At 35.3% G+C, this 14,210-nt stretch overlaps 1 protein-coding gene across 17 annotated transcripts in view; it reads right to left on the bottom strand.

Annotated features, from left to right (window-relative positions):
* The window catches only part of LOC145686681 (protein argonaute-2-like), a 212,267-nt gene that overhangs the window by 134,248 nt on the left and 63,809 nt on the right, over nucleotides 1-14,210 (bottom strand). For all 17 annotated transcript variants that reach the window (XM_081760200.1, XM_081760204.1, XM_081760201.1 and 14 more), the window contains 3 exons: nucleotides 7,688-7,834; nucleotides 4,001-4,105; nucleotides 822-999 (listed from right to left, as the gene is read on the bottom strand). In XM_081760200.1, coding sequence (XP_081616326.1) covers nucleotides 822-999; nucleotides 4,001-4,105; nucleotides 7,688-7,834 — 430 coding nt within the window. The remainder of the gene's footprint in view (nucleotides 1-821; nucleotides 1,000-4,000; nucleotides 4,106-7,687; nucleotides 7,835-14,210) is intronic.

Below are 14,210 nucleotides of genomic sequence, written 5' to 3'. Positions count from 1 at the left end.
TTCCGGTTGGAGTTTATAATAATGATCAGTGTTTTCTTTCTTCTTGCATGCAGTACGTAATAAGCAAATACATTACACATATAATTAATTATAATGTCAGTGATATACGGTATTCATTGGGCAAAACACTCCAAACAATAAAGATTCATCTTAGACTGGAGAAATGGTTATCCTTCGTTTTCCATTATCATTCAGCCATGAAACAACCACTGGAGAAAAATTAACCTTGTATACAAATGTGTGGTGTTGGAATGTATAACTCGTAGGATATGATGTTTTACTTTTTAAAATTTCAGTGTACCCCTAAAAAATGTAATAAAGAAATAACGGCCATTTAAAAAAATATATTCAATTAAAACTGGACAATCCTCACAAAATTTGCAACCAATCAGTGCAAAGGCATCTTTCTAGAGCTTGTAGTTTCCAAGACATCATTGACAAAAGAACTTACCACAAACATATAAACTTTTCTTGACCACAAAGATATCGTCCTTCTCGAGACAAAGGAGAGTATTTAATTTTTTTCAAGCTTTTGCAGCAGACAGGAGATGATTAGGCTTTTATCATCATTTATTCAAACACGTTCGGTTAAAATTTAATTTGATCTCGTAAATTCTATATCTGAAACGAAACACATTAAACTAAATTTTAAAAGAAGACGATAGAATAAGTAATGGCAAAAGGTTTAAACTTCTCTCTTTGAAAATTAAGAAAACGAGATACACCCTTTTGTCTCGAGATGGACGATATAAATCTAGCATTTTAAAATACAAATAGCAAGGTCTTTATGTACGTATTTTAAAAATACTACTCTAACTCACCTCATTAAACGCTTTGGACGATCTGGTGTAATTGTTACATCATAATGAATTACTTCTTTTTTTGGCTTAATAGTCAAAGCAAAATGGTTTGTTGCTACTATCGTTCTTCGTCCGATAGTCCCTGGTGCTTTTCTCGCTGGAATAAGGTGCTCGTAAGTTTTTGGGTCTATCTTAGTACCTGAAAATAAAAATTATTAGTTAGGAAAAATCAAAATTAACAAATTCATGTCTGCATGTCGATAATTACAGCGCTCACGATTCTAGGCCTCGTCTCTTTTCAGCACTAAGGCCATATGAGACAGGACTTACTGTTTAAAGTAGAATCTAAGCCACTATTAGGATCTGAATCTGAGACATACCAGGAATCGAACCTAGAACCACGCGCGATTACCACTTGTCCCCAAAAAGACAACTAATCCCAGGTCACATAAATGTGATTTTTTTTTTTCGTTCTCTTGTTTCTCACACTTTCAACGAGTCTCACAAAAGTTTCATTTATTATTAAGTTGTACGTGCCAATCCACCTTCTTTAGCTCGTAAGGAATACCCATATCGACAGATGCTGTGCGTATACAAATCTGTCAAACGGATTTTCATTGATCGCATTATGACTAATACATACAAACAACTTTCACTGAGAATACGCGACGGCCTTAAAAGATTTGAAAAATATGATTCATTCAATAGTGTTGTCATTCAGCTGGATCATATCAGTTATTAAAGTTTCTGTTCACCTCTAGATCCAGTACTTATGAAGAAAATTATCTAATACTATCTTCGAAAATCAATGTAAAAGTACCAATATTATAAATGGCTTAATCCTATTTACTATACCCTGGCCGGTGAACGATGAATTCTGACAGCTTTGCACAAGGCCACGGCAAGCGAGCAGAAGACAGCAGGTCAACCAACCTTAGGCTCAGAACCTGTCGCGTCTCCATGGTAACCACCACACACTGCCAAACTTTCACACACACCCTTCCACCCTCAACGAGGACGCAGACGATTCTCCCTCTGCGCGAGAAGCACATGGCAACACCGCACTCCTCAGTCGTCCTCGCGAGTTAAGCTGTCAGAAATCATCGTTCGCCGGCCAGGGTATATTATTAGTATCATTGAAATAAATAATAATAATATACAAATACGTAATATAATAATTATATAGTAATAATATTAAGTCAACTTACTATACGAGGTGTGTTCAAAAAGTAGTGAACCTAATTTTTCCCGCCTAAACCAAGGAAGCGGGGGACACTTTCTTCAATGTAGATACAGAGGGGACACTCATGCGCAGTCGTGATTTTTTTCCTGCCCGCAGAAACCGTCAGTCACTGGCAGTCGGCCAACGAATGAAGACGTGTAGTGAGAGGTCGTCGGATTTCATTTTTTTTTTTTTTTTTTTTTAATGACAGAAAAACTTGAGCAGCAATATTACATCAAATTTTACCAAAAACTTGGCGATACCCAAACGGGAAGCCATTCAATCGGATCGGTACATTCAATTTTGAACGAGAATTTGGGCATGAGGAGAGTGTCCGCGAAATATGATTCAGGTTTTCATTGCCAAACACAACATTCCTATGTGTCGTCAGGCTCCCTACTCACCCGACACGGCTCCGTGTGACTTTTGGTTATTTACAAAGCTGAAAATGCCACTAAAAGGGAAAACATGCGGAATGCGGCGGCACGGTTGTTCTTCATTCCAAAAAAAAAATACGTTCCAGATGTGTTTCCAACAATGGCGGGAGCGCTGGAGCGGGAAGTGTGTGCATTACCAACAGACTACTTTAAAGAGGATTAGTGTTTTCGATTTTCAAATCAATAAACAAAAATGGTTGTTAAATATTAATCGTAGGTCCAGTTCTTTAGCATTAATACCAATACCAATCATAGAACCTCATGTGCTCCGATCAACATCATCTTTAGATGCACTTCAAGAATACCGTAGAAGCGGGCCCTCGTAAAAGTGTTAGCCATCGCAGACGAGTGAGGCATACACCATAGCAATGTACGGATGGCACCACTGACAAACAAGAATTGCAGTCTGGAAACGTGCAATTCTATGACAGTAAGGAATGGCTGGGAAAAGTTTTGTGCATCAAATTTCCACTTCAAATGAGAAATGGATCTGCCATGAAAATCGTTAATGGTCCGGACAGTGATTGAATCATGCACAACATTCAGGATGATTTCCTAAATCACAGGAGGAAACCTTTCCATCTACATAAGGTGTTGTTACTGGATGGTAACGTACGGTGGGGTGGATCCATCATGTTTTATCAGGTGAGGTGTAACCATCAATGCGGATTGCTGCGGTGCTGAACTCTATAAGTCTATCGAAAACTTGTTCACAAGCATTCAGCTACGGTGAACAGACATAGTGTCTTTAAATTGCACGACACTGCTCTTCATGTCGCGTAAAGGACGGTACAAACTCTCCACGAGTTGCAATATGAAGCCTTTCCTCACTCACCGTATTCCCATGATATCTCTACCACTGGCTACTATTTCTTCTGGCATTTTGATCACTTTTTGAGAGGGAAGAGCTTCTTTAATGATGCGTCTGTGCAACATGTGGATGACGACTTTTTCGCAACACAAACTTCACACTTCTTTCGTCACGGAATCCAATCGCTGGCTGTGTGATGGCAAAAGTGTGCGGTTTGCCGACAGCGACTAATTTGATTAAGCAGGTACTGCAGTATGTGGGTGCCGACAGTGACTAATTTGATTAACCAGGTACTGCACTTCTTTTTCTTAACCAGGTTGTGGCTGCAGACAGCAACTTATTTGATTAACCAGGTACTGTAGTTGTTTTTCTTACGCAGGTTTGATTGCAGACAGCAAGTAATTTGATTAACCAGGTATTGCAGTTCTTTTTCTTAATCAGGTAAGGATGCAGACAGCAACTAATTTGATTAACCAGGTATTGTAACATTTTTTATTAACTTGGTGTGGCTGCAGGCAGCAACTAGTTTGACTGGCAGCAGCCAGGTATTTTTTTTCATTTATTTCCCCTTTGGAGGAGACGCATTTAGTGCGGACATTTTATTCGTAACAATCGAGTACTAACTATCATAAGCTGCAATCTTAAATACTTCCAACATTATTCAATTGCATTCATAATCCGTTTCCTTTAGCAGAGATTTAAAGATACAATACAAATATACAATACTAACCTTTGGAAGGCGCAGGAGGTGTACCAGTATGTTGTTGCACTTGTAGCTTCTGAAACTGTCTTGTTACATCTTGCACTTGTTCCGGAGGAGGGGCGCGTTGTTGACCTTTAATTAGAAAAATTCTTTTATATATATATATACAGCAATATTTTCCCTAAGTTTCATGCTCTAAAATATGCCTAATAGAATGTTTAATGCAACAAAGCAGAAATGGCCCACTTTAACAGCATTCATCCTCACACGAGCTCCTGCTAATTATCGAGTTCAAACACGCCCAGAGGAAATTGGACATCTATGCAACAAAGGTAAACTCTCTGAGTTGTAAACGAAAACCAATAAAATCATTGTTAGAATTCTTTTAGAATAAAATTCCCACTTTGATTCAACAGTAAGATAAAAGAACGACTTCTTGTCTTCATTCCTTTAAGATGAAATTTCAGTAAGAATGTTCATACTGGTACTGATACTGCTCTCATGAGACTCACTCGCCCACCTGTGGTTACTTACGTAAGTGTCAATCAACACTTTAAGCAGTTCGCATCCAAGAACACATAGTCTGCGAAATCTGATTTGACTTAACATATTTGTCAACTTAAGGACAAACCTATTAACAATGGTATGCAATGTTAAACACACTTTAAGTAAAAAAAAAAAAAAAAAAAAAAAATGTTTAAAAAAGATTAAGAAACAAGAATGTATGTTAAAAAAAAGAATGAAGTTGATAAAAAGAAGTACAATAATTAAAGAATATTCCTTTTCAAGGCAGAAATTGACTTTGCCTATACTTTAGTATCAGTTCTCGCACACTTATCATTTGTTAATTTGCCTCCTCTGCTGACACAAGACTGGGCACTAAACATCGCATATATATATATATATACGAAAAGGAGCGTAGTTCTTCTATGTTTTTCACAGAAACAATAAAATGCGCTGACGTTTTCCCTAAAGGATAATTCCTACAGGAACATTCGAGTGCACTAAACATAATAGTTGAGAGCAGTTTATATTTCTGTCAAATGAGTTCTTAAGTTCTGTCACTATATGTCTAAAATCCAACTCCCCCCTTATTTTTAAGCCCAAAGAAAGTACAGAATCCACTATACGGCTAGAATTCTATGAAATCAGTAATATATTACATACTTTGAGAGAAGTGTATAGTATTTTCTCATAATAACTGACAAATGTACTTTTGAACCCAAACTATATTATTATATTATTGAATATTTGTATAGACTAAGGTACTCAAACTGATGAAAATATGAGTCAAAAGATCACGATTAATAAAACAGTTGATGCTTACCAAATGGTAGTCGGTCATTAAAAATTTAACACAAAAATCATATACCATACAATCTTACATCGTATAACTTTTGAGGAGGTTTATTATGAAGTATATTTCCCACTATGGCATTAAAGCTTTGATTTCTGGAGAACAAAATGAACGAATATTAAAATATATTTAGGAAATGCCACCAGTTTATATAGCAATTACCAAATACTCCCACGTGTAATTGCGAGCAATATTTTCCAATCTTCGCCCTGATCTGTTCATACAGAATTATCTGAACACTACAGATCACACGAAATTCGAACGCCTCGTATGAACATCTTAGTAAACCACTTCACCCCTTTTTCTAGATTAAACATTTAAAAGCGCTGAAATAAGAGTTTGATTGTTTTAAACTAGCAGAATACCCGTTCTTCGCACGGAGAGAATACTTTTCATTTTGGACATAAAGGGGTAAATTTGGAATTAAACGGCATCGGAAGTGTCACTGTTCGTTTCAACGATCCCGAAAACTATGGATTCAACACTAATATCAATCAATTTCGATCATTTTTTAAGTATCTCTTCTCTCCCCTTTCCCTAGATTGCATCCTCAGTGAAATGATATAAACCATCCCAGCCTTGAATCTCATCTATATTGAAAATTTGATTGAGATCGGTCGGGTGCTTCAAGAGTTATTAAGTTTTATTTATTTTTAGATATCTTCCCCTCCCCTACGTTGTACTGTCAAAGTGAAATTATAAAAACCATCCCAGTCCCGAATCCTACCTATGTTGCAAATTTGATCGGGATCGGTCGGATAGTTCAAGAGGTCACAAAAAAAAATAGTCACTTTTATTGAAAGTCCATATATGGTATATCATGTCTCTAAGATTTTGTCCTAAGAAGTTCTGTGATATGGACATCTTATTATAATAACTGCAACACTCCATTTCATTTCTTTCAGGTGTAATTTTAAAAAACATCCTCCCTTACTGGTACACTATGTCACTAATCCTATGCATTGTCTAAATTTCTAGTTTCTGGCTAAAGCAGTTTGGCCGGAGCATTGATCAATTAGAAAAAGGTCCGCTAGGATTTCTTTTACGTAGCGAAAGACTAGCCTTCGACTACTTGGAGATTTCTCCTCCAGACTCCTGCAATTGTGCGGTTTACTCTCGCACTTCTCATATCCCTAACATATATCTAATCTTCAGGGATTTCAAGACGTGGCCATCTTATCGTAACAACTGCAATCCTACTTTTCTCTCTTCTTTTCTAACGAAAAAAAAAAAAAACGCTGAAATACGTCTTTAATTAGCATATCTTTATTCTTAAGGGATTTCGAGATATGGCATATTATTTTAATAATTATAATCTTACCTCGCTTCTAAAGGAACCACCAAAAAACTCTGAAACTCGTCTTTAATTATTTTAATGAAAAGCCTAAATACGAAGTTTCATGTCACAAACCTTAACTGATTTCAAGACATAACCATGCTATTTTAACAAATGCAACCTCCACTCTTTTTCTTTTCTACCCACATTTTTCCCTTCTAAAAGAAATATCGAAAAATGATAAAACGTGTCTTTAATTATTTTCAGGTAAAAGTCTACATACCAAATTTCACGCCTTTTAACCTTAACAAATTTCGGGATATGCTCATCAGAACACTTTATTGTAATAACTGTATTTCCGACTCTTTTTTTCCTTCCCACCACTTTTATTTCCTTTGAGGTCAAATATCAACAAACGCTGAAAAACATGTCCAATTATTTTAAATGAGAAGTCCATATACCAAATTTAATATCTCTAACCTTCAGAAATTCCGAGATATGGACATTTGAATATAATGGCACCCTTTCACGCCCCCCTGCACCGTCGAATTCCTCCTCCCCCCCCCCAAAAAAAATTCTTAGTACGACTCCACAAAACCTATGACTGTTCGAATTTTAAGATTCTAGCTTAAGCGGTCTGGCCCAGACGTCTATCAATCAGTTAGGAATTCTTTCACTATATATATATATATAGAGGTTAAAAGGCCAAAGTCATTAAGATCATCTTGAAATTTCAGATTACCACGTTTATTTTACTATAGATTTCTAGATCATCGCTGTACATTATCAAAACTAAACCTAACACAGTAGAAAAGTAATAAGATCGTAATGAGTAATATTAATGATGACGGAAGTACAACCTTAAGTAACAGAGTTGTAGATAAAACTTTACACAGTCAAGGGTCACTATCCAGTTAAGTTAGACTAAGGCCTCTTTCCGAAATATTTACGTCTTAAATCTATTGTACGTATGATTAATATCGATTTGGATTTGTCCTCACCCTCATGAAATTATTAATATCTGCTTTTTAATGCATAATAAATATAATCGATATGATTAATGTTATTAAACTGCTTCTACCTCTTTGAGGTTGGCGTGTTGCCGGTTCTCCACCTGCAAACCCAGGTGGTTCCCGTTGCTGAGGAGGCGGGAGTCCTTGTTGCTGAGTGTAAGGTCCTCGTTTCTGAGAAGGCTGAGGTTCTCGTTGCTGAGGAGGCAGAGGTTGAGCTGTAAATAAAAGATGAGATTGCTGTAGAGAAAAGAAAAGAAAAAAGATCATCCCTTTCTCTCGAAAACTCCGATAATGATTAAGTATTACTGTTCCGCTTTTTAGAGTGCTGATGAAAGAAACAGCAGGCAATGTACTAGATCGAAAGCAGACGTATAATTGTCAGGTTCATTACATTTGAAGCTAAGACTTGGGTCTAATGCCTATACATGAGCAATTTTTTATGAAGAGTTGTCAGCCTCCGGCGTAAGTATACAAGAACTTATAGTTGTACTCTAAGTTATATATGTATGTGTGTGTATATGTATATATGTATGTACGTACGTGATACTTTATTTCTCGGTAACCATCGGCCGGATCCGAACTATATTTGGTGCGCAAGTAAGCCCATCGTCAAAGAAACGAAAAAAAGATCGCTAGATTTGGTGGCCGAGCTCGGCCAGGAACAGGCTCGATTCGACCTGTATGTGGTTCTTTACTTCTTGGTATCTACTGGTCAGATCTCAACCAAATTTAGCGCGTAAATAGCCAATCATCTTAACGAAAAAAGATCGCTATATTTGGTGGCCGAGCTCGGCCAGGAACAGGCTCGAATCAACTTGTATGTGGTTCTTTACTTCTTGGTACCTACTGGTCAGATCTCAACCAATTTGGCGACCAAATAGCCTATCGTCTAATGAACAAAAATCGCTATATTTGGTGGCGGAGCTTGGCGAGGGACAGGCTCAGCTCGGCAACAAAGACTGTGTATCAAAACTTTGCACGCAGGAGCTTCTGGGTTCGGTTCACTTCTACTATAGCCTTGTATTAGTATTTGACAAACGGTTTGACTTCTTGGGATTTATGCGCAGATATATTTAAAGAAAAAAGTTAATACTACTTAATGGATGCTACAATGATTATTTAAAAAAGTTCAGCTGTGTATGATTTAGTTAATGGATGCTACAATGATTATTTTACAAAGTTCAGCTGTGTATGATTTAGTTAATGAATGCTACAATGATTATTTTTAAAAAGTTCAGTTGTGTATATGATTTTATTATTCTGATGAGTTAAAGTCAAAGGTTAGAGTTTTATACTTGCTATTCAGTGTAAAGCAAACATTTTATTGCCAATAATTAAAAAAGGAAGAAAGAAAAACCCGGTAAAAACTGTCATAAACCTATTCAGAATGACGTAACAATAGATTCGCTATTTTTTAGTTAATTTAAATAAAAATAAAATCTGACAAGGTAAACATTTATTATTACTAACCATGGTTACAGTTTCAGAATATATCATTACCTTTATCAAATAAACTATGAAAGTGCAATATATAGCTACAGCTTATATGACTTCATAAAATGAGAGGTCATCCCTAACAACCACCAAGATTCTTGTTTTCACTTTTAGTTATAAATTTTTATTTACGTGCAGATCTCAATCTTTAATTAGGTTTACTCTCTCATTTTTTTTTAATCTCAAGCTTTAATTAGGTACATATCTGCGTTATCTTGTCCTCAGATACTCATACATTTCTAGTAGTAAGGAATCAACAAAATTTCCCTTGCACTCCTATATATTTATTCCTGTGCACTATCCTGTAGGCTGTAATGCTAGTTATTAATAATTAATGAAACAATGATTTGAACGTTGACTTGCTTAATCTAATCTACCTTTTATTTTCCGTTGTGGTTTCGTAGCGTAGTCACTAACGCCCTTGCCCTTGATGCGAATGGTCTCGGGTTCGAGTCCCGCTGGATACACTTGGTCGAAAAGGTTTTAACAGCTTTATCAGTCTAGCCATCCTGAGTGGGGTTTTTCCACATTCACACCACACAAATGTCGAGATAATACCTAACATACAGATTTCAGGCCGATTTGTTCCTGGGATAATGTCCTCGAAGACGGACATCATCCCAAACACATGACGGGCCATAGATTCCAGTAGTGTCCAGAAATATGTATACATAAAATAAATTCATTTTCTCTTCACTGATGAGTATATATATTTGGACGAAGAAAAATATAAACCTGAGTCTTGAGAATCTTCCGACCCTGTATTTGAAACCTGTCCCCTTAGAATGTTAGGTCTCACCATGACCTGCCAGCATTATAGGACAAAGTTAATGCACAAGAATATGAAATAAAAAGTGCGTAAGTTTTTGTATACAGAAAAGGCTGACTAACAGCGATGTTGCTTAACTAGCAACGTTAGTTTTCTGAAAGGATCTGTGCTGAGGGCGTAAGAACCAGAGGTGAGCGTTCTACTACCGAACCCCGTGCGCCCATTACTAGTTTTATTTTTTAAATAAAGTGTTACTTTGTGTTAGTTAAATTCATAAAAGTTTCTTATGAAGTTATAACATATGACTAAACATTGACGAATTAGGTGTAACAACCATGGAAATCAATAAACTAAACTGAAATTACACTGATTTAAAACAATGTCAGCAATATTATGAAACTGGTGGTACTTTTCTTTCCACAATGTATGATACTAATATCTATGGGAAAAATAGATGCAAGACATAAAACTAACTGTGAAATAAAAAAAGAAAAATAATGTGTTCAATTTAAACAAAGCAGAGTATGATATCTTAATGAAACAAATTGACATATATTTATATTCCATATTGAATTAAAGATTGCTTTTCGTGCGCCTTGTTTCAAAACCCAAACAGTTTTGACAAAGACTTGTCTTCCTTGGCCACTTAGAAATTCCTACTGAAAATTTCCTCTACATTTCCTGAAGAAATAATACAATTTTGCTCTCTATCAACTACACTGCACAGATGAAGAATGAAATCACATAAAATTACTGTCGGAGTAGTAATAAAGCGATTCAACATTAAACACATACTTAGATATGGTGGAGAAACGTGATGTAGCCTTTGTAAAACTGATATTATGAAACAATTAAGATTAGGAGACAGTAAGAGATTTTAGATTGTACAGGGTGTTACGAAAATCTCACAATATTTTGGGAATAGATTCCTGACATCAAAATAAGGAAAAAAAAAAGTTCGTATGGACCTGTGGTCGGAAGTGCATAGTTTCGTATTTATAGGATGGCGAAAACGTGAATAAATTAACTTTAAAGATCCATAGTATCACTATAGGAATAACCGTAGTCAACATATTACTGAGGAACTAGTACAGGGTATCTACTAAAATTCCAAAATGAAATTTCATGACTTTTTCATGATCTTTTCTATACCAAATCACAAAATTTCCTAACATTTTCAAGAGCGAATTTGGGTGCGAATTAGGCTGAATTTTCATCCATGCGATAAAAACGTACTTTGCTTGCGATTTGGTAGCGTCTAAAGCCGACCAGAGACAGTTTTGGTGGTGAATTTTGACGTTTCATAGAATAAAATTTTCCAATCTGTACTTACATTTGTACAGTTAAAGAAAAAAAAAATCGTGACCCAAAAGCTAAATTTCGTGACTTTCATGACCGTTTTCTGATTTCGTGACTTTTTCGTGACTTTCGTGACCGATAGACACCCTGTAGTACGTGAACTATCTAAATACCCATTTTTAAGAACCTCCGGTACTTGCACAACCATTTTTAGAGAGACTGTTTGGAAGTGCTTACTCACTCTCCAACTACCTCTCTAAAAGTCAGTGTGCAATTACTGGAGCATTCTTAAACATGGATATTGGATAGTTCACATACCAGTTCCTCAGTGATGTCTTGATACTGCGATAGGTCCCATAGCAGTGAAGCTATAAACTTTTAAAATTCACTTGTTTCACGCTTTCGGCACCCTATAACTCCGAAACTATCCAGTTTTAAGCACATGTCTATTTGAACTTTTTTTCTTATTTTGATGTAAGGAATCTGTTTCCAAAAATACAGTGCCACATTTTCGTAAGACCCTGTATATTGTAGTATCCTTAGTGAAAATTATTACAGGATAATGAGATGACAATCAGATTATGCGGAAACTGTGACTAGGTGTCAAGTTCTGTAAATTCAAAACTAATTAGTTATGGACTAAAAGTGAAGTAAATACAGAATAGTAATGGAATGTTATCTGCAACATAGCAAGTAGTCAGTTTTTGAAGCATACCGCCAAGATACTACGAGGGAATTCAGTTACTACTATAAATTACAATCAACAATCACTACAGTCACAAATTCAATATGTTGATGAAAAACAAGTCCCATAGTTCATTTTATTTTAAGCCAACTACACAACACTTCTATAAATATACAACATTGACTTGACAGCTAGTCTTCCATTTCAGGCGCTGCTATTGGCTGAAGGGATTCCACTCTCTTTCGCTAAGGCTCTTTCGCTTAGCACCTGCTGAGCCCTTATTGGCTCAACGCGTGGGTGTGTCGGGGTGCGAGCTTTAGTTCACATTTTTGCCACGGCTCAAGACATGTTGGGAGCACAATAACAATAAGAAATTAAAAGGTACGAGTTCCCGCACTAAACTTTCTTGCTTCAAATCATTAAACTAAATCATGTAGTGCTGCAGTTATTAATGAAACATTTTCTTGTGAAACACGAACAAAAATATAAGGTGGTTTTGAAGAACTTCATCCAAAGAAAACGCATCACCAGAAGTAAACTATATGTAGATTTTCCATGCAAAATGACTTATGCCATATATTAGGGTTATTGACAAAATATTTGTTTATAAAATAACAAGATAGATGAGTGGTATTTTACAAAATTGTCAACAAAAGCTAACAATAAGAGTAAACTACCCGTTGTGGATATTCTAATGGAAGTGATTTCTTCAAGATTATAAGAATAATAATGAAATACTAGCTGAACCTGCGCTCTCTTCACAGCGCATCATTCAGATATGAGCATGAATATCCTTGTCATTCCTCACAACATCTGTACATGTCTTTTTACAGACACAAGTGAAAGGCGTCTTGATAAAAAAATCGGCAAAGGTTAATACTATAAAGGGGAGATTTTTTCGGTTATTTTTTCAATATTTCGCACCATTTGCAAGATTTGAGCCGACTTCCGGTTGAAGTTTCTAATTCATGTATGATCAGTGTTTTCTTTCTTTTTGCATGCAGTATGTAATACTCAAATACGTTACATACACAATTAATTATAATGTCAGTTATATACAGTTATATATATTGTGTTCATTGGGCAAAACACTCTTAAAATAAAGATTCATCTTAGACTGGAGAAATGGTTATCCTTTCTTTTTCATTATTATTTGTCCATGAAACAAACGCCTGAGACTTATACAGCCCCTATATACAACTATGTATTGTTGGAATGTATAATGCGTAGGATATGCTTTATTTTTTTAAATTTCAACACTTCCAGTGTACCCGTCAAAATATAATAAAGAAATAATGATAATGTTTTTTAAATATTCAATTAGAGCTGGACAATCTATGCAAAATTTGCAATCGGTCAGTGAAAACGTCATCTTTCTACGGCCTGTAGTTTCCGAGATCTCATTGTTGAAAGGAATGGCCACAAACATATAAACGTCCACAAACAATAGTTTAAAAGAACTCCAAAGATGGCAGGACAATTCATTTACATTGATTTTGGAGAAGGCTTATTAAAATACAAAGGCTTTGAACAATAATTTTAAAACATAAACTTTATTAAAAAAAAAGATGTATTTAAATAGTTTATTTAAAGTACACATACTTTAAAATATTTGTCTTTATGAAACGTGAAATCACAAATAACCGTAAATCAAAGGTTTGAAATTCAAAGTTAGAAGTTGGAGTTTAGGCATTTTTATTGTTATTGTAGCATTTTAATAGATAGATGACCAATACCGGCTCAGCCACTTTTTGAGAAAATAGTCCGAAAAGAAACTCACCTTCAAGAGTAAACTACTCCTTGTGATTTTTTTCGTACGAAATAATTTACATTATGGAGTTATTAATGAAGTATCTACAAAACTGCCTTTAAAAAAAGCCCCAAAAAAGCTCAGCCACAAAAATAAACTACTACTCGTACACTTTTAAGGCAAATGAGTTCAGGTTATTAATAAAATATTTATCTATGAAAATAAACAAAACCGTTCGAAAAATAACACATCCCAAGATAAACTATCCTTTGTAAATTTTTCAGAACAAATGAGTTATACCATGTTGTCAGGTTACTAATGAAATATTTATTTACGAAATAGCAAGAAATTCGCCTGAATCGTTTTTAAGAAAATCGTTCGAAAAATCTCACATCCAATCCCTTCTCGATTTTTCTCAGAGAAATGACTTATAAAACATGATGGGATTGTTTCTGAAAAATAATAATAATAATAATTTCTGAAATATAAACAAAATCGTTAGAGCCTTTTTTTTTTAAATAGAAAAATCGAGAATTTTTTCACCCGTAAGTGAACTACCCTTATTTTTTACAGGACGGAAGAAAATTCGAGACC

Source organism: Thermobia domestica, chromosome 5, assembly GCF_964235325.1.
Source record: "Thermobia domestica chromosome 5, izTheDome1.hap1.1, whole genome shotgun sequence".
NCBI lineage: Eukaryota > Metazoa > Arthropoda > Insecta > Zygentoma > Lepismatidae > Thermobia > Thermobia domestica.
This window is presented reverse-complemented; position numbering and strand designations above follow the sequence as displayed.